Source organism: Mus pahari, chromosome 8, assembly GCF_900095145.1.
Source record: "Mus pahari chromosome 8, PAHARI_EIJ_v1.1, whole genome shotgun sequence".
Taxonomy (NCBI): Eukaryota; Metazoa; Chordata; class Mammalia; order Rodentia; family Muridae; genus Mus; species Mus pahari.
In genome coordinates this window covers 8,395,033-8,413,941 of record NC_034597.1, presented here as the reverse complement: position 1 = coordinate 8,413,941, position 18,909 = coordinate 8,395,033, and the positions used below count along the sequence as shown (strand labels likewise).

The 18,909-nt window shown below is 44.0% G+C and overlaps 1 protein-coding gene across 2 annotated transcripts in view; it reads left to right on the top strand.

Annotated features, from left to right (window-relative positions):
• The window catches only part of Rarb (retinoic acid receptor beta), a 334,463-nt gene that overhangs the window by 179,460 nt on the left and 136,094 nt on the right, over positions 1 to 18,909 (top strand). Inside the window, exon 1 of one of the 2 annotated variants that reach the window (XM_021202968.1) lies at positions 13,964 to 14,696. The exons of the other annotated variant lie outside the window; for it this stretch is intronic. Within the exon in view, the coding sequence (XP_021058627.1) occupies positions 14,540 to 14,696 (157 nt within the window). The 5' untranslated portion in view covers positions 13,964 to 14,539. Of the gene's footprint in view, positions 1 to 13,963; positions 14,697 to 18,909 lie in introns of those variants that run through there. 2 annotated transcript variants of the gene reach the window in all.

Below are 18,909 nucleotides of genomic sequence, written 5' to 3'. Positions count from 1 at the left end.
GTAACCCTAGTGCTGCAGAAGACTTGGTCTAGGAAGACCCGACACAATGCACATAGATGTAAACCAAGCCGCAGCGGAAGAAATGCTGCCATAGCATTAAAGAATTGCATCAACTGATACTGCTATGTGTTCAACAGAAAAATATTACCAAAGCAGGTTCTTTCTGATTCCATCTGGCAACCTGGGACCTCACAGTGGCAGCAGCCTAAGTCCATTGTTATGAGTTCACTACTCAATACCACAGAAAAATGTGTAACTCAGAAATATCTTCCACTGACATTACAAAAAAAATGATTTCACCTAGGTATGGCCACTCTCCCAGGAGAACATCCAGCTGACTTTGCCCTGTCGCTGAGCATCTGTCAGTGAGACTCTGCTCAATGCCCGTGCTCAGCTCCCACTCCATATGCATCATCTGCTGGAGCTGCATATTTTCTTGGCTGCTAGCCACTGCAAACTTTGTGTATATCTGAATACATTCATCACATACTCAAATCTTCATCAAAAGGGTATTAACTCTGCAGCATTGGAGGGTCTTGTCTGAGGAGCTGAAGATTTAGACTTGATGGAGAATATGAAGTAGCACAATGCCATCCCTGTTAACACAAGACAGAAGTACCTCTAATTTAGAACTGTATTTAAAATGCTTTAAGACTCAAAAGCAATAGAGAGGTATGAAGTCTATAAACTGTGCAAGATCTTTCCTTTACTACTGAGAGCTTAGTGTTGGTAGCCTCTCTAATGACTCAAAGGATACGTTTCAGTCCATGATCAAACAAACTGGGTGACTCTCCCACATTCACTGTCAGGAAGTTCCACTGTTCATCATACACAGCACAGAAGGTTCTTGATCCCTTTGTATGGCTGAGTTCAGAAACATTAGACATATGCCACTTTCAGTCCTAGACAAATGAAACCTCAGACAGTTTTTCCATCATGTAGATCTTGATCTCTTTTTTAACTTTGATTGACTAGCTCTTACACTAGTCCATGTTTGCTTTCATCCACTCTCTGAGCATAGTTTAATAGTGATCTATTCACCATTCTGTCTCTTTTTCTTTAAAGATTTATTTATTTTTATTTCATGTGTATGCTCTTTTTCCTATCTGTAAGTATATTAGAGGCCAGAATAGGACCTCACATACCCTATACTTGGAGTTACATGTGATCATGAGCCATGTGGGTGCCGAGAACCAAACCCAGGTCTTTTGGAAGAGCAGCACGTGAGTGCTTAGTCACTGAGCCATCACTCCAGCCCCTTGCCATCCTGTCTTGATGAGATTTTGTACTATGACCAAAGCACACCATATGGGTCTTAGACCTGAAAATAGCTGACAAATCATGTCCGTCACAATGGCCAACCTCTCTTTGAATAACAAGCACACAGTGAGGCTGCTAGCCTTAGTTTCCACTGTGAGAAGCAACTGGCTGGGGATAGCCTTCCTAGGCGTCACACACCCATCTGGCAGGGACAGCCTTCCTCAGTGTCACATATCTAGCAGGGATTGTCCTTCCTTGGAGCCACACATCTATCCACAGTGGTGGAATGAACACCACAAACACATTGTCATGCCATGTGGCTCCCACGTGAAAATGATAGCTCTTTTACACAGACATTTTCTCCTGATGTCAACAGGCCCTGTGAAGTACTATTTGATTCATTTCTTGTCTTCATTCTCTCTTTAATCTTGGAACAGAGAACTATCTGAGCTAGTGATGTCAATTTCTTTGCCATATGGGTTTGGGATCTGTTTGTTTGTTCTTGGTTTATTTGTTTATGATCCCCAGAAATATTTTGGAGTCCCCTAGCAAATAATGGGCTATGTAAAGAGAGCTGATAACCTCACCTACGTAAACGCATTCCAGTCAACTTGGAGTATTTCATCTCAATTCCAGGGGCAGTGACGTCATACTATTACATTCTTGAAACTGGCCTTAGTAAATATTGACAGCATAGGCATCTGGGAGCAGCTTGTCTCTCCCCACAACCTCTTCAGAGGACCACTGGTAAATATTTGCTGCACAGCAGGCAAAGGTCAGACCTGCATTTGACACAAGAAGTCAAGACATTTGAGGCATTTGAACAATTTTCAGAGGAATTAGAGCTGTTTCTCCAAGTCAGTGATCTCAGTCCTTTGTTTAGTAATGACCCCCAGAATATCCCAGAGACTACTGTGGTGGAGCTTACAGTGTATCCCAGAGCATACTGTAGTGGAGCATACAGAATGTTCCAAAGCCTACTGTGGTGGAGCTTACAGTGTATCCCAGAGCCTACTGTAGTAGAGCTTACAGTGTATCCCAGAGCCTACTGTAGTAGAGCTTACAGTGTGTCCCAGAGCCTACTGTGGTGAACTTACAGAATGTCCCAGATCCTAATGTGATGGAGCTTACAGGGTCTAAACTCTACCTGTGCAAAGCCTGAAGACGGGATGGCTCAGAGATACCTACACAAAGGAAGGGTATTTGTGATAGTCATTCGTATTTTAATATGTCAGAGTTGTGCCTGCCCACACTGGAGGTTAAGGTGGGCAAAACCAGATGTCATGACTTTATGGATGACCAGTGTGACAGTGACAACTCAGGCTGGCACTGAGGGTTAGGGAATAACAGGACCTTCTGAGAGATGCTCTTGATGCTTGGCGAAATTCAGCAGAAGACAAAAATCTATTAATCTCTCCATATACAGACTGCGTCTTGAGAGATATAGTACATATTGACACTTTACACACGTGTGCAAGAAGGAATTACGTTCTGAGGTCAGAGTCACGTGTCTTATGAATTAATTATTTTCTAATGTTGGTGGACATGAATTAGAAACTCTGTACCTACTCAATGCCAATGATGCCCCCGCCAACAAAAAACCAATTCTTCCGAAGATTCTAATACCCCAGGATTCATGCTGCCTGGCTGAGAGAGTCAGTATCTGAGTCAGGTGGTACATTGAAGGCGAACTCTCTGACAGAGCAGATATCCAAAGACGATGTGTCTGGGAAGCAACTCAAACTATCCAGAAGTGCAAAAGATACACGGGTAACTCTGCGAGTGAACAAAGAGGCCTCTGGGAAAGAAAGGCAGGGCAGTGTATTTGGATGTCTAGGAGCACAAGATTTTGAAGGAGGCATCAGCTGTCATGGAGAATTATCTGTCACCCAGGAATGACAGAAGGAGCTCTGTTTAAGGAATCACTGAAAGGGTTACTCCCCAGTAATGATGCTCCATTGTCTAATGGGCTTTGTTATTTTGTAATAATGCCCTGTGGCCAAGGTGACTCACGGTGGGGAATTGGCAGTGGACAATGACCTCAAGGAAAAGGCACATTTAATTTTTCTTTTGTACTCTGCTCCCTATTCCATCTTTTCTCTGCCTTTTCTTACTCTGATATTAATTTAAAATGTAAACATAATATTTTAAAATATTAAGGCTTTGGGTTATTTTTAAGTGTTATTATCTCTTACTACTAACCAAGGAAACCTAGTTGCATGGATGCTAGCAAGATGCTCTTTGTACTTCAGAATTAAATGATGGATTCTAGTTATCGCACTCAATGCCGCTACGGCTGCTTACAGCCCTTTAGCTTCTTACAGTCCTAGGGTAGTTTCATCGAAATGTTTTAGCTAAAAGACCAATGGAGGGTTTTTAACAATCTGTGAGTCACCTGTCCCATCTACTCTTTATTTATTAACTAAACATTTTTATTGAAATGACATTTATGGGAGAAAGCACACACATCATTAGGTCAGGCTTAGATTTTTTTTTATCCAAAGGGAACACAAACATTCAACCAGGCCAAGAAACTGAACATGTCAGAGATTGTTCGTCTTTTAGTCTTGACCTGCTCCTGATCTGCATCCTGAATTCTAATCGCAGAAACCAATTCTTTTCTTGAATTTGTATTAATAGAGTTGTGCCTTTTTATGTATTTCTGGCTTCCTTCACACAGCTTTTTTGTGTCACTTATTTGCACACATTTTAGGTTCATTTATTCCTAGTGCTCTGTGATATTACTCTGAGTATCCGCATGCACATATGTGTGTACATGTATGTGCATATGGGGGCCAGACTGCAACCTGGGATGTTATTCCTCAGGGGCTTCCCACCATATATTTTGAGAGAGTGTAATGGCTATTCCTGGTTGTCAACTTGACTATGTCTGGAATGAACTACAGTCCAGAATTGGAGGGCTCACCTGTGATCCAGATCTATCTTGAGGCTGGAAGACACAAGTTTCTGACCTGGATCTTAGCATGGAGATCTTGAGGCATAGTAACTGTAAGAAGCTTAGGCCCAGGCAAGGTAGTATATGCCTTTAATAACAGGAGATTAAGGCAAGGAGATCTCTGAGTTTTAACCAATTTTTACTTTCAACTAAACCATAGCTCTGGTAACCAATATCCTCAGGGATCCCCCCTTGCCATTCATTTGCTCTTTCAGCCGGCCGGTCTTTATAGTCAGTCAGCAGAAAGTATGAAAAAGTAAATCTTGCCCATCCAAAGGCATAGTAATGAGTAAGAGTTAGGGTCTTATTTTAATTAGAATCATTGTCTATAGGTTAACATTCAAAATGGGATTTTAAGAAGTAGTAGAGTAATGACATTCACATCTAAGCAAAGACCACTGTAGAGCAAAAAGAAGTGTGTATGGCATGTTGGAAAAATAGTTGCAGACAGTTTGCATGTCAGTGCAATGAGAATTTCAGACAAAAAGAAAGCCTGGCTGAGATACAGACAATGGATGCCTTCAAAATCTGCTAGATGTGTGGAAATTGACACATGTGCTCAGCAGTCTCCTCCATGTAAAGACTCAGATTATAAATCTGCAGAGCTTCTGTGGACCCATTGTCTGGGCTGCAATCGTTCAACTTTGCTGTATAACAGCCGCCATAGAAAATCTATAAACAGATGAAAGTTCCTTTCCTGGGCTCCAGTAAAACTTTATTTTATAACCATTGGAGTCTGTCAGTCCCAGCCAAAAGAATCATACCAGGTAGCCTCCCTTGGATCTTTGAGAGGCTGGGGTGTTGCTGACCTTTGTGTCACTGTGACCAAACACCTGACAAAGCAACATAAGGGAGGATTTATTTGGACCCACGATTTCCATTGTAGTGGAGAAGGCAGTTGGAGCAGTCCCATTCATGATGGTAGTGAGGGAAGCTGTTCGTGTGGCATGGACCAGGAAGCAGAGGAGAGCAGGTTGGAAGTAGCTGTGGTGTCACAGTCAAAAGCCCAATCCTAAAGATTTACTTCGTCAGCCAGGAGCTTCCTCCAGCCTCCACGGTCTTCAAACAAGCGGCACATGCTGGAGACCAAACTTAGAAACCATGTTTCTGGGGGTTCTGGGGATTCTGGGGTGAGTACCCCAGATTCCAACTCTGACAGATACACTGGTGATTCTGCAAGGACTTACTTCTCAGTTTCTAACTGATGTATCAGAGCCCGGCCCACTGTGGATGATACCATCCTTAGACAGGTGGGGTTGGGCTGTGTAAGAAGGAGTGAACTTAAGCCTGGGAGCAAGCCAGTCAGCAGAATCCCTCCATGGTTTCTGCTTTATGTTCCTGCCTTAGGTTCCTACCTTGGTGTCCCTCAACCATAGACTATAACCTATAGGCTAAAATAAATTATTTCCCCTTCAAGTTGCTTTTGGCTCTATATTGATTTTCACAGGAACAGAAAGCAAAGCAGGGTTGAACAAATTCATCCTTCTCCTGTAGACTGGCTACAAAAATATCTCAAACATTGGGTGATTGAGTAGGGTTCTCTATAGCCTCCAAGTACATCCCAGAAAGCCAGAACCCATCCAAGCCTAGAGTCTGGCCCAGAGAATGTTTGGCACTCAAGGTGAGGTTTCCACTGGCTTTGCCAAAGTTAGCTTGGAGCACACAGAGACACAGAGAGAAACTCTGACCACTTTTCTCTGGGCAGGAAGGCAATCTCCACATGATGGGAGACAAGAATATAGGCCAGAGGCAGGCGCACAGGTATTCCACACAAGGCGAAGCTCCTGGGTTTGGGGTAATACCATGGAAAATACCAAAGACTTCTTTTCTTTTTTTAAAATTGTTGAAATGCATGGAAAGAGTTCTGATGAGTATGTAGTCTAAAGGACCCAAAAACATGGTGCATAAATGTGGTCCTTCACTGGTCTTTCATGCCATCCTCTAGACATAGAGGTAAGCGACCCAGGGTTTGAGAACAACTGTTTCACAGAGACCATCTAGGACTCAGGTCTTGCCACCTGTGGGTTGGCCCTCTTCCAGCCACTGTTCCCATCTGTGGGATCCATGAAGAGCCTTGCATGGCTGCGGACTTCACAACAGAAATTCACAGTTAAAGAGCTGTACTACTTGTAAGTTCTGTGTGATATGAGCATCTGCAAAGTGAAGCCATAATGAAGTGGTTGAGCCTCTGTGTCTTCCAGCTGGCAAAAGAGAGCTGGCTGGGTGAGGAGTGTACCACACTGAGTCTGCTCCTCTGGGGCTGTTCTGTCCTTCCTGTTCATTCAGATTCTTTTCTTTATCCCTGTATCTCCAGCTCCTTCCTCTTGGAGAAAAGTAAAAGGTGGTGAGATGGAGCTTCCTGCTCTTCTCACTCTGGTATTTTGAATGCCAAGACACTGGGAAGTGTGCTCCGAACTATCAATACTAAGGGTGAGGGTTGTTTCCCTCAGTGCACTTGCTGCTGGAACTGGATTCTGAAAGAACAAGGGGAAGCCCAAAGTCCAACATGCTCAAACAGAGGACTTAAAGGACCTGCCATGCACATTTGTGCCATCCACATCTAACTCCCTATGTCCTCATGGAAGTGACTAGAGGCACAGTCCCAGATGAAAGAACATGGCAGCTCTTACAAAAGAAAGGATTTCATTGGACTTGCTCACATTTTCTGAGGTTTAGCACATTATCCTCATGGTGGGAAGCTTAATGGCAGGCAGGCAGGCATGGAGCTGAAGTAGCTGAGAGGTTCAGCAGAAAGAGAAAAAGCCATGAACCTGGCTTGGCCTTTTGAAACCTCCACTCCAGGGACACACTTCATCCAACAAGGCCACACCTCCAAATCCTTCTCAAGTAGTGCCACTCTTTAATGACCAAGCATTCAAATATATGAACCTATCAGGGCCACTCTTATCAAACCACCACAGACCCCAAGCCAACTTTAGAAGCCATAGCACAGTCCTTCCAAAATGTTTCCACCCTCTAGCCTGAAGTGGATAAGGAAGGTTGCTTTACACCCTGCTATGTGAACAAGGAGAGAAAAATGTATTTTCACCAGAAAGTGTACACTGTGTTAAAGCTCTGCATGTGACTGTAACATGACTCCACACTCATCATCATTTCCCAACAGAACCTTCCTGGGAATGTCTACCCAGCTTCTGCTGTGCTCTGACAGGTCTCACTCAATCACCTTGGGATGTTTTTATTTGCCATTTTCTCTGTCAGACACTAGAATAACTTTCAGTTTCATTCCCTCTGTACCCTTCACTGAAGTATTTGTACTTTTTATACCCTGCTCCCAGCAGTGTCTGAAGGAAATCTTTGTGTCGTTGGCTTGCCTCTAGTCAGAATTGCCTCTTGTGTTTTCAACAGAACTGACTTCAGTAGAATTGATCCTTGGATACTCTGTTAAATCTTTGGGCCCTCTCTATCATGGCCAGATTTATTAATCTTGTTTAACTAAATCTGTGGAACCAATGCCTTTCTCCTTGCTTCTGCCTCAATATCTTTTCAGAAAATCCTTTAAAAGGATTCTAGAAAGGTATAAGAGTATCATCTGAGAAGTCTTGCCAGCAGTCTTCCATGCTGTCTTCTTAAAAGTGTTCTGTCTTTTCCCTGGAAGTTAGATCATGGGAAAAGGATGGATGGATGGATGCATGGATGGATGCATGGATGGATGAGTGAATAGGTGGATAAATGGACCACACATTGGTGGGTGAATATCAGGTATATTAGTTAGGGTTCTTTAGAGGAACAAAACTGTATGTGTGTGTGTGTGGGGGGGTGAGCACACACACACACACACACACACACACACACACACACACACACACAATGATTACTTACAAGCTGTGCTTCAACTAGTCTAACAATCAACAGAAGGTCCAAGAACTCAGTAGTTGCTCAGTCCACAAGGCTGGGTGTGTCAGCTGGTCTTCAGTCTTTGCTGGAATCCTGAAGAAGCAAGAAGCAGGCTCCTATGCCAGTGAACAATGCACTTTCTAGCAAGAGTAACAGCAAGCAGCCAAAGGAAGCAAGCTTCCTTTTTCCATGTTCTTTATATAGGCTTCAGAAGAAGGTATGTTCCAGATTAAAGGTATATCTTTCCACCTTAAAAGATCCAGATTAGAAGTGGCTTGTCCCATTTCAAATGACTTAATTAAGAAAAAAAAATCCCATTTTTGCATTTTAGTTAATTCCATGTAGTCAAGTTGACAACCAAGAGTAGCCATCACAGTTAGGCAAATGAATGAAAAGATGGCTGAGATGGTCAGATCAATGAGGATGTGGACTGGATGGATAATGGAAGAATTGAAAGAAAAATGAGATAGAAAAATAAAGTTAATCTTCTATTTTTGTAATATTATTGTCATTTAATTCTCTATAATTGGTGTTAAGTTCCTAAGACTGAACACACCTGCAGAAAACAGCAAGTTGTTTAATCTATTTTCTGCCTCCTATAGAAGTATGGAGGACTCTCAAATATCTCACTGCCATTCTGACTCATGGTTTATGCTGTAAATAAAAGAAACCATATAATGTAAGCATTCATTGATTTCAGTGGAGATGTCTCCTGATGAAGCTACTATAAATTGAAAATACATGGTCTCAGGAATACACTTCATACAACTCACATCTGGGTCTCCATAGCTTAGCAACATAGCACAAGGCAGAGGTCATTCTTTTCCTCACAATTAAGATGAGACATCATAGGTTAGAGACTCCATTCACAAAGATGTGTTCAGCACATAACATACTGATCCTAAACAGGCATGTGCAGAAAGTCCCAGAAATGTCCTTATTAGCCTAAGTATGAGGTTGAAATGTCTACCCTGACAGAATTATCGAGGCTCTCATCCCACACTCTGGGTAGGAGTGGGCAAGGTGGTCCTGGCTGTACTTTCTCCTGGCAGACCCCATCCTGGCATTTTCAAAGTTATACTGAATCCCATACTATGTTCTAAGTTATATCCATTTGTTCATGAGGCAGTACTAGATGGTGTATCACTTTAGACTGCATTGAATAGGTGAGAGATGTGAGCCTGCAGAGAGTAAACAAGTGCCCTTGCTGGCTTGGGGTCAGAGAGCCAAGAAGAGGCAAAGCTAAGTTTCACCCAGTGTCTAAACTCAGTGCCTTCCTCTACCCACTGCCTTCCTGACCATTTGTCTGACTCTGACGGAACCCTCAACAATGTTGTCTACATTTCTATGGTTCTGTTCACATGCCAAGCACTAGCTGTGACTTTCCAGTGCATGAGATGCATCTAAGTGACTGAGGGACAGAGTTTTTAAAAGTTTCAGTTGAATTAAGCAGTAGATTAAGTTTAAGGACTAAGGACTACTTGGATCACTTACACCGTCTCTGAAATGTCATACTGAGCCAGGAGAGCAGGCAGCAGCTGAGATGTGCCCTTGGTTGTTTCCTTGATACTGAAATGTCACACACAATTCCATCATTTAGAAGAATCAAGCTCTGCTTCTGATCATTCACCCATCTAGGAGGCTTGTCTCATTTTAGCTCATTGGAAAACATTGAATTAAGACACAACCCCCCCAGAATAAAATAAAATAAAGCAGACTATGTTCATTAGGGATTCATTGCTGTGAAAAGACACCATGGCCAGAGCAACTCATATAAAGGAAAACACTGAACTCTAACACAGCCCTAGTGTATTCTCTGCCCATAGAACTAGACTGAAGAGGGAACAATCCAATCCAAGAGGGCTTAGGTCGCTAACAGGAAAACACTTCCTGGTTTTATTTTGGGGAGAGGGTCTCATGTATCCCAACCTAGAGCCCAAGTCCATCTGAAGCTGAGGATAAGTTTGCTCTTCTACTCTCCTGCCTCTATGTCCAAGTGCCCAGAATACAGGTATATGTCACCATGCCCTATTTATGTGGTGCTAGGGATCAAATCCAGGCAAGTATTCCCCCAACAGTAACATGACATGAATGCCCTAAGAGGAAAAAATAAATAAATAAATAAATAAACCAAAAGTCATTAAAAAAAAAAAAAGCTAGCTGTGTCTAAAACAGCCAGCTCCGCTCCAGTGTGGGTGGGATTGTGCATGCTGTGGCCATGTGGGCACATTTGAACCCAGAGGAGCTTAGCTCCACCCATGACGGTGTGGAGGAGGAGCTGCGAGCAAGCTGTCACGTGCATTTGGACACTGTTCTTTCTTCAGGGAACTCTCTGGCTCTGACATGTTTGCTGAGCGTGGTTCATGGCGTATCACTCAGGATTGTCCAGTGGGTAATTGCTGCTTCAAACCCAGAGAAACAGATGTAGATCCTGAACTCTGGCTATAAATTCCTATTTTATGATTATGGTTTTCAAATGTGCTGTGTCACACTGGCAAGCAAATACCCAGTGACTCTCAAACAAAATGAATTTGACTCTCAAACTTTTGGGGATTTTTTTTTCTTGTTGTTCATTAGACCACTGATCAAATAGAGAAAATAGAAGAGGTGTCCATGTTAGAACAGGCGCCCGTGGAGGGCATCGGAAAGGTTCTTTCTAGCTATGTAAATCAGACTTAAAGTGATGTCACTCCTTCACACTTCACTGTGAACACATTGGCTCCGGTTTAACTCTCTACCATATTCATTAGTCACTATCATTCATGAGCATGTATTTATAGTGTATGTTCATTGGTGCTTTCCTTACTTCTATTTAAAAGAAAGACTTCAGGGAAGAATCATGTTTTCAAAAGGTGGGAGAAGATTTACCGACCAAAAAAATGATAAGAAATGTGACTAAATGTCGCTTTTGAATTAGCACCCCCTAATAGCCTCAGTCTGTGCCACTGGTGTAATTAATCCATGATGAGAAATGATTCACTGACTGGTGAGTCCCACTGCATTATAAGAAGTCCATAATATCCCATCCACACAGATTTAAATACTGATCAAGTTCATTTCTCTACAATTAAAAGAATCTCAAGGTGATTATAAATCTAAATTATCCTTGTGCAAAGAAAGAAATTCCCCAATCACAAGCACACAGCACACCACAACCACAAAGAGCCTTGCTGGAGACTTATCCTCTCAGCCAAGCAACTGCTATCCTGGGGGAGTTCAGCTGTGTCCCCTTGCAAAAGGATAATCCTAGCTGGGCTTGTTGATTGTTAATACCTACTGTCCCACCCCAGGAAAAGCTGGGGAGGGTGACATCTTCCCCACCACCTGTTGTGTGCAACTCTGCCTTAATTGCCCCGCGGCCTGCGGAAGGCCTTAAAATATATGGGGGATGTGGTCTCCATCTGCATAGCTGTGGGGAAGCTGTCTTCTCTGCTGAAGTACTTTTCAAGAGTGCCTAGTTGGGGAGCGAGCACCCCCACACATCCCTGTAAGTGATCTTTCAACTGTGCTTTGTAAGGAAGCCCAGTAAACTCAAAGTTCCCTAAAGTGACCTCTAGTAATACTGACCTCTGTCCTTGGAACCATAGGTTTAGGAGAAGGGTTAAATATTGCTTAGGTCTCCTGAAGAGAAGGAATTTTAGCAACACACAGGCACACAAAGGAGGAATATTGTGGAAGACATTTCTGGGCTCATCCTCTCTTTCCCATGACCACTGCCTCCCTGCACTTTGGGACCATGATTAGCAATTTCCTCAAGGGAGTGCGGCAGCCTCCTGGAGAACGGCACCCGAGACACAGGTATCTATCTGCCATGGTGCCAAGCTTTCCCACCTCTACCTTACATCATATTTCAGCTCTGTTCAGTTCCTCTCCCCTCTGCGCATACCTTCTCCTCCACCTCCACTACTGGGTGCTCCTCACTCTGTTTCCAGGGAACCCAGGACCTCAAGGAAGCATTCAGGGGCAGTAAGTCTCTTGGGCCAAGCAGAAAGCCACACGTAGCCCAGCGTTTTGTATCTTTACAATTGTTCAATGGTGGTGGGCTAAGTGGTCGCTTTGTAATGTGTGTTGTCTTTGTAGTTGACGAGTTTCTAACAAAATGGCTACAGAACGGAAAGCAAAACTGTGCACTTCCGGTGAGACCTCTCCCTTCAGCGCTCTGAGCTTCCTATGCTGCAGGTACAGAGTACCTTCTTAGGGACACTCGGCCTCTAAGGAGGAGTGTGCAGCATGCTCCCATCCTGGGCCAGGACAGCCGAAAAACAACCAACTAGTCAGAGGGACATTTCAGCAAGGGCAGGTGTACCTGACAGGCTCGCCTGTGTGTTGGTGTCCTTCCGTCCCAGCACCACCCACAAAGGAAGACAGGAGTCCGGGCTTCCTCACCTACTCCCTTGCCAGCCTCCTGTGGGAGAATTCCCAGGTTGGCAGAGAAGGAAGCAGGGTCTGGCTCTGCCCGGCATCTTCTTTCCAGCGTCCTGCATCCAGCAGCAGAAGTTGGAAGCTAGCTGCAGGTGGCTTCCCTTTTGCAAGTGCTGGCTGCTTGGCTGCATCTGTACCAATTGCCTCTGGGTTTTGAGAACAACTTAAAAAAAAAATTCTGCTCCATCCCCTAGGCTGAGTCAGTGTAAGCAGTTAAAAAAGGAAGAGAAATCCTCTAGTCTGAACACTGGAGTTTTGTTTTTTTTAATCAGGTATAATTGGACAGGGGTGGTCTGAGCCAAGTCTAACTTTCAGAATTATAAAACCCTCACACTTACTCGGTTTTCAAACTCCGTGTTAAGTTATGTGTGGGGACCTGTGCCTGACGAAGTGGCCACCAACACACTCCCTGTGCACGGACTGGGGATTAGCGTGGGTTCAGATGGAGCACAAGTCTACCAACCGCTGAACCCTGTAGCCTCAGGAGGGTCCTGGTGTCCCTGGCAAAAGTCCCCACAGCTAGATACAGGAGGCTTCTGTGTACTTATTGAGAAGTGACAGGTAGTTGTTTACATTCTATGGATGGTATACAGATGAGAAAACTGGGTCCTAGAGAAAATCAGTATTTTCCTAGACACACAGATGGCCAGTGGCAGAGTTGCTATTTTCGCCAACCAGCAAACCAGAATCTAAAATTCTCTCTCTGTCTCTGTCTCTCTCTTTCTACACACACACACACACACACACACACACACACACACACACACACACACACACACACACAAAACCCTGGTCTCTCTGTTCTGCCTCTCACTTTCTGTGTTTGTGAGAGCGCGATTGGCACGGGGGAAGGGAGGGGGTTGATAGAAAGAAGAGAAAGGAGAGATTAGAAACAGAGACTGGTGCAACTAATCTGTGACTGCTCCAGGTGTTTCTGCCTGAGGGTTTTTTTTAAATCTAAGTAGATCCCGGAAGGGACTTTTCTCTCCCCTCCGGAGCTAGCTCAGCTAGAGCCTGCAAGAGTGCGAAAAAGGGAGGAAATAATAATAATAATAATAATAATAATAATAATAATAATAATAATAATAATACGAAGAAGGAATAAAAAGACTGCAGCGTAATGGAAAGTTTCCCGGCCCGAGAGGCTTCCTTCTGAGAGCGGTGGCGGGGCTCCTGATGGGCAGGTTCGGGGCTTGCGGAGTGCTTTTACAGGAGTGGAAAGATACCTAAGTTGCAAGGGCTTGGCCAGGAACGGGAGAGCAGAGAGGAATTTCAGAGGCGAGCTGAGGGCGAGGGTCTCCCTGCCAGGGCCGGGCCGATGAAAAGGCGCAAACCGCAGCCGCACTCCCGCTCCTCCCTGCGCTCCTGGCATTGTTTGCACGCTGAGCCGTGGGGAGCACCGCACGCTGGCCGCGGCCTCGCTGGCTGACGGCTCTTGCAGGGCTGCTGGGAGTTTTTAAGCGCTGTGAGAATCCTGGGAGTTGGTGATGTCAGACTGGTTGGGTCATTTGAAGGTTAGCAGCCCGGGAAGGGTTCACCGAAAGTTCACTCGCATATATTAGGCAATTCAATCTTTCATTCCGTGTGACAGAAGTGGTAGGAAGTGAGCTGCTCCGAGGCAGGAGGGTCTATTCTTTGCCAAAGGGGGGGACCAGAGTTCCCGTGCGCCGCGGCCACAGGACTGGGATGCAGAGGACGCGAGCCACCCGGGCAGGGAGCGTCTGGGCACCGGCAGGATAGGACCCGCGCGCTCCCGGAGGCCTGCGCGGGCGTCGCCTGGAAGGGAGAACTTGGGATCGGTGCGGGAACCCCCGCCCTGGCTGGATCGGCCGAGCGAGCCTGGAAAATGGTAAATGATCATTTGGATCAATTACAGGCTTTTAGCTGGCTTGTCTGTCATAATTCATGATTCGGGGCTGGGAAAAAGACCAACAGCCTACGTGCCAAAAAAGGGGCAGAGTTTGATGGAGTTCGTGGACTTTTCTGTGCGGCTCGCCTCCACACCTAGAGGATAAGCACTTTTGCAGAGCGCGGTGCGGAGAGATCATGTTTGACTGTATGGATGTTCTGTCAGTGAGTCCCGGGCAGATCCTGGATTTCTACACCGCGAGCCCGTCCTCCTGCATGCTGCAGGAAAAGGCTCTCAAAGCCTGCCTCAGTGGATTCACCCAGGCCGAATGGCAGCACCGGCATACTGCTCAATGTAGGTTTATTTTTGTTTTCCTTTCTTTTACCAAGGAAAAATAAATGTCTCTCATGCATGCAATAAAGACACTGGAATAAAGTGCAGTGGTGGCAAGACAAAGGGTTTAATGATTTAATGCTGAAGGGGTGTGAGAGGCTGCCATGCATATGGATTCCCTCTGCTGAAATTCCCTCGGAGAGGTTTCTTGAAACGTCTCCTGTGCCCCTGCTCTCCCTTACCACCCTACTCTTTCTTGAAGATAGGTGTTTTTCGTTTGTTTGTTTGTTTGTTTGTTTGTTTTTAAATAAGTACAGAGAAAGTGACCATAGACTTTGAACATTCTTCAAGTAGTGCAATCTGATATTCCATGCAATTTGTGTAACGGGTAGAGAGGGGACTTAACTTTGCTGGGATTAGCCACGAGCTCAGTCACACTTCCCCCTTATGTATTTCAACAGTGCAAAGTAATTAAAATATGACATGGTCTCTTCAAGGAATGCAACCGTGTGAGGCGGTTAATCGGAGTTCCTAATGTACCGGGCAGTATGGAGCAGGATGCTGCCTCCCTCGTTTCCTTCGCCAAGAAAAGGCAATATGTCTTAGCTGTGACCCCACTGCCACCTCTCCGAGTCACTTTGTTGGTCTAAGAAGTTGCTGTTTTGCTAGGTTAGTCCTGGCCACCAACACCCCTCGGGCTGGCCATTCATTATTTCCATTCCTTACAATCCAGTCAGGAGCCTGGACTTCAGTTAAAGGAAAAGAAATCTAAGTGGGGTAGCCTCGTTTTCAAACACAATATTGACTGTTTGGTTATCTATGCTGACACGGGGCTTCAGCTTCATCATCAACAGTAGCTCAGCTGCAGGCCTGAGAAATGACCAGGAGTCCTGGGAAATCTTACGTAGAGCTGATGGAGGTGGGAGCCTGCAGGATGCTTCGCCACCCTGACAGTGATTTAGATAAATGGCTCATCTATCTATCAAAACGTTTTTAGTACTTGATTTGACAATTCATTGGAGCATTAGTCTGAAAATGACATTTTAAATCCTTGTTTACAAAGAGGTCAAAGTTTAACTGGGAGAAATTGAGTTTTCCTAACAACATGGGGACTTGTCTAAAGAGGGAGGCAAAGGCAAAGTAGAGGAGGGGCGGGGGCAGCATGTCAGCTGACTCTCTGAAACTTTTTCTTAGGAAAAAGGACAAGAAAAAAAAAAAAACTTACTTCTTGGGCCAGAAAATCAACAGGTTTGGAGCTGGAAAACCAATAACTATTTGATGCCAAAGGCCTGGGCATCCAACTTAATATTCACAGAGCCCCGTGTAAGCACACAGAATATCGCTCTAGGAAATGCCTTAATAGTCATCGGCTCCCTAAATACCCTGTCCTCTTTGTTACTCATTTTCTTTTTGGAGAAGACAAAAACAAAACCTTAGCATTAGAAAATATTTCCAGTCACTAGCATGTCCTCAAGCCCTCCTTTCCAAAGCAATTAAATCGATTTGAACATTCTAGTTGGGATTCTAGGGAACTGGGCACTGGGGAACTGATTTGTTAGAGAGGATTGTCCTGAAACATTTTTAGTAGAAGGAAAGACCTGTCTTGGAAAGAGATTTTGTAGAGCGGAGTTACTTATAGAAATTCTCCCTTTTGCAATTACCGTTCTTAACTTACCTATTAGGTTGCAAGAGTGGAGGGAAAAGCTTTGTTTGCTCTTGAAAAAGTTAAACAAGGGATTTGCTTTATCTGGGGAGAGCCGAGCTGAAGGTGTCACTCGCCTAGGGCGAGCTGATAAGCAAAAACTATGGATAGCACCAAGGGTTACCCAATCAAAGAAAGCTGCTTTAGACAAAGTAAATAAAAGCATTTGACAAAAGGGTTTCAGGAATTCCAGTGTCTTGTTTTTGTAAGCAAGGCAATCAGGGCTCATTGTGGTCAGCTTCAGCTAGGGTTTCAACTCATACTCCAACTTGGAGCTGAACCGAGTCAAGTGTCAATATTGCCGGTACCCCGCAGACTGGCTTAGACTGGCTCTGTTGTCCACAAACCAAGGAATCCCAGTTCTTTCTGTTGATTCCAGAGATTAAGGATAACTAAAACATTCTTTCAAAAGAAATTCTAGTAAGTATCCGTGTCTTACAGTGTTGGGGCTTTTGAAAGGAAAGTCCTGTGAGCCACCTTTGCATAAGTAACAGCTTAAATCCTGTGGACTTAGTTTTCCATTTTACCTAATGGCTGTTTTGAAAAGGTGCAGCTCAACTTTGCTCTTAGTACAGAAGAAACAGTGGGGCAGAGAGGAAAGAAAGCCTGGGACCAAATTCCGCAAAACTACCTCCAACTTTGGAAGCTTACTTAGGGTTGGGGGGGGGGGGGGCACTTGTGCGAGTCCATGTGTCTGTGTGTGTTTAAAACCTTTGAACATAATGCCCCCAGAACCTCACTTTGTCAAGTGTTAAAATACTCTATTTTCCTTTTAATTTGAAAGACAGAAAACTGATATGCCAACCAGCTGTTGGTTGTAGTAGGGTCTGTGGATTGTTTGGTATAAATATTGGAAATCAGGATTAGGGGCCACTAAGGGAATGTGGTGTAAATAACAAAAAGACGTCCCTGAACGGCTCCATCTGGGTCACCAAGTGTCTATTCAGATATCTCCTGGATTCTCTTGTTTTTAGGTAACTCCAGACGTTTTCCCGAATTAATTGCTTTATGGGCAGGGCGTAAAACTCATTTTTTAAAAAAATCTAAATATAGTTGCTTTTGATGAAGTCATGAGCGTGGCAATATCTTGGCCCCTTTCTGCATGTTCTCCCTTTTCCACACATCAAAAGAGGGAAGAAAAAAGTATTTTTGCATAGGGGTTTACCCATTCAGAAGAAATTATATTTAAAATGAGCAGTAGCAATGTGTGACTAAGGAAGAAAATTTCCCCTCTTAAAGCGCTGGCCTCTGGGTTTGAAGCACTAAGTGGAGTCGAAGTCTTCTCCTAGTGAGCTATAACATGAGGTCAAAGTGGCAAAATCAAAGTTACCTTCTCAAAAAGATTCAATGAAGACCGGCAGCTGCCATGTGAACTGAGTGGCGTTTTGAATAAATATTTCAGTGAAAAGGACCAATTGTTTTTCTAAAGTAGGACATAATTTTCTGCTGTTCAGCCATATGTATCATAGGGTCACTCCGAAAACAAAAGATGAACAAAGTTTTCTTTCTCAGTTACGAGACAGAGAGAGAGAGAGAGAGAGAGAGAGAGAGAGAGAGAGAGAGAATAGAAATCTGTCAATTTCCAGATAAATTGGTGAGTTTGCAAATTAGAACAGGGGAAACAGAAAAGCGGTGATTAAATTTTATTGCCAGAAAAGAGTGAATTCCAAAGCCCCAAACCAAGTCATGGGAGGGGCGGCGCCCTGGATCTTCTTAACTGTAAGCTGTTAGTTTGGACTGGATTAGCAGCTCTGGTTTGAATCAACTGTCCAGTAGGAACAGAAAGCCCTGGCATGGGATGTGTCCTTGTTTTCTCTTAATAGATAAGTGACTAGAATGTCAGCTTCTGCTGGGTTTGCTGGCATGAATGAGGGGTCTCCTCATTTTGGACCATCCAGAACCAGCAAGGACCATCCTGGTTTGACATTTCCATCGTGTCTTTGTTTTCCGATGAATCACAAGAATACAACTATAGTCTTTAGATTTCACACACTGTTTCCCCATCAATCCATTAAGCAGGGAAATAGCTGAAAAAGAAAGAAAATCCTACAGTTTTCTTTTTTAAATATTAAGGAAGGCCGTTCACTTTCCTCCACAGACGAAATACATGGTAAATGATGAAGATTGTCAATTCTATTCTTAGGAGATTTATCATTCTTTACATTAAAAAAAGAATTTTGAAGAAAAAAGGCTGGACAGCTTTTAACTAGGAAGTTGGTGTCTGGGAGGAAAATTAGAAATGGAAAACCTCGGACACTCTAAGGATGAAACTCCTTTTTACATTTTTCAGGTTTAACAGCAAAAGCCGTGGGCATTTAAAACGTGGGTTCTCAACCTGTGGGTCTCGACACCTATGAGGCAAATGACCCTCACAGGGGTTGCCTAAGACCATCAGAAAACATATTTATATAATTCATAATAGCAAAATTTCAGTTATGAAGTAGCAATGAAGATGATTTCGTGGTTGGGGTCACTGTATTAAAGGATTGCAGCATTAGGAAGGTTGAGAACCACCCATTTAGAAGAAGCTCC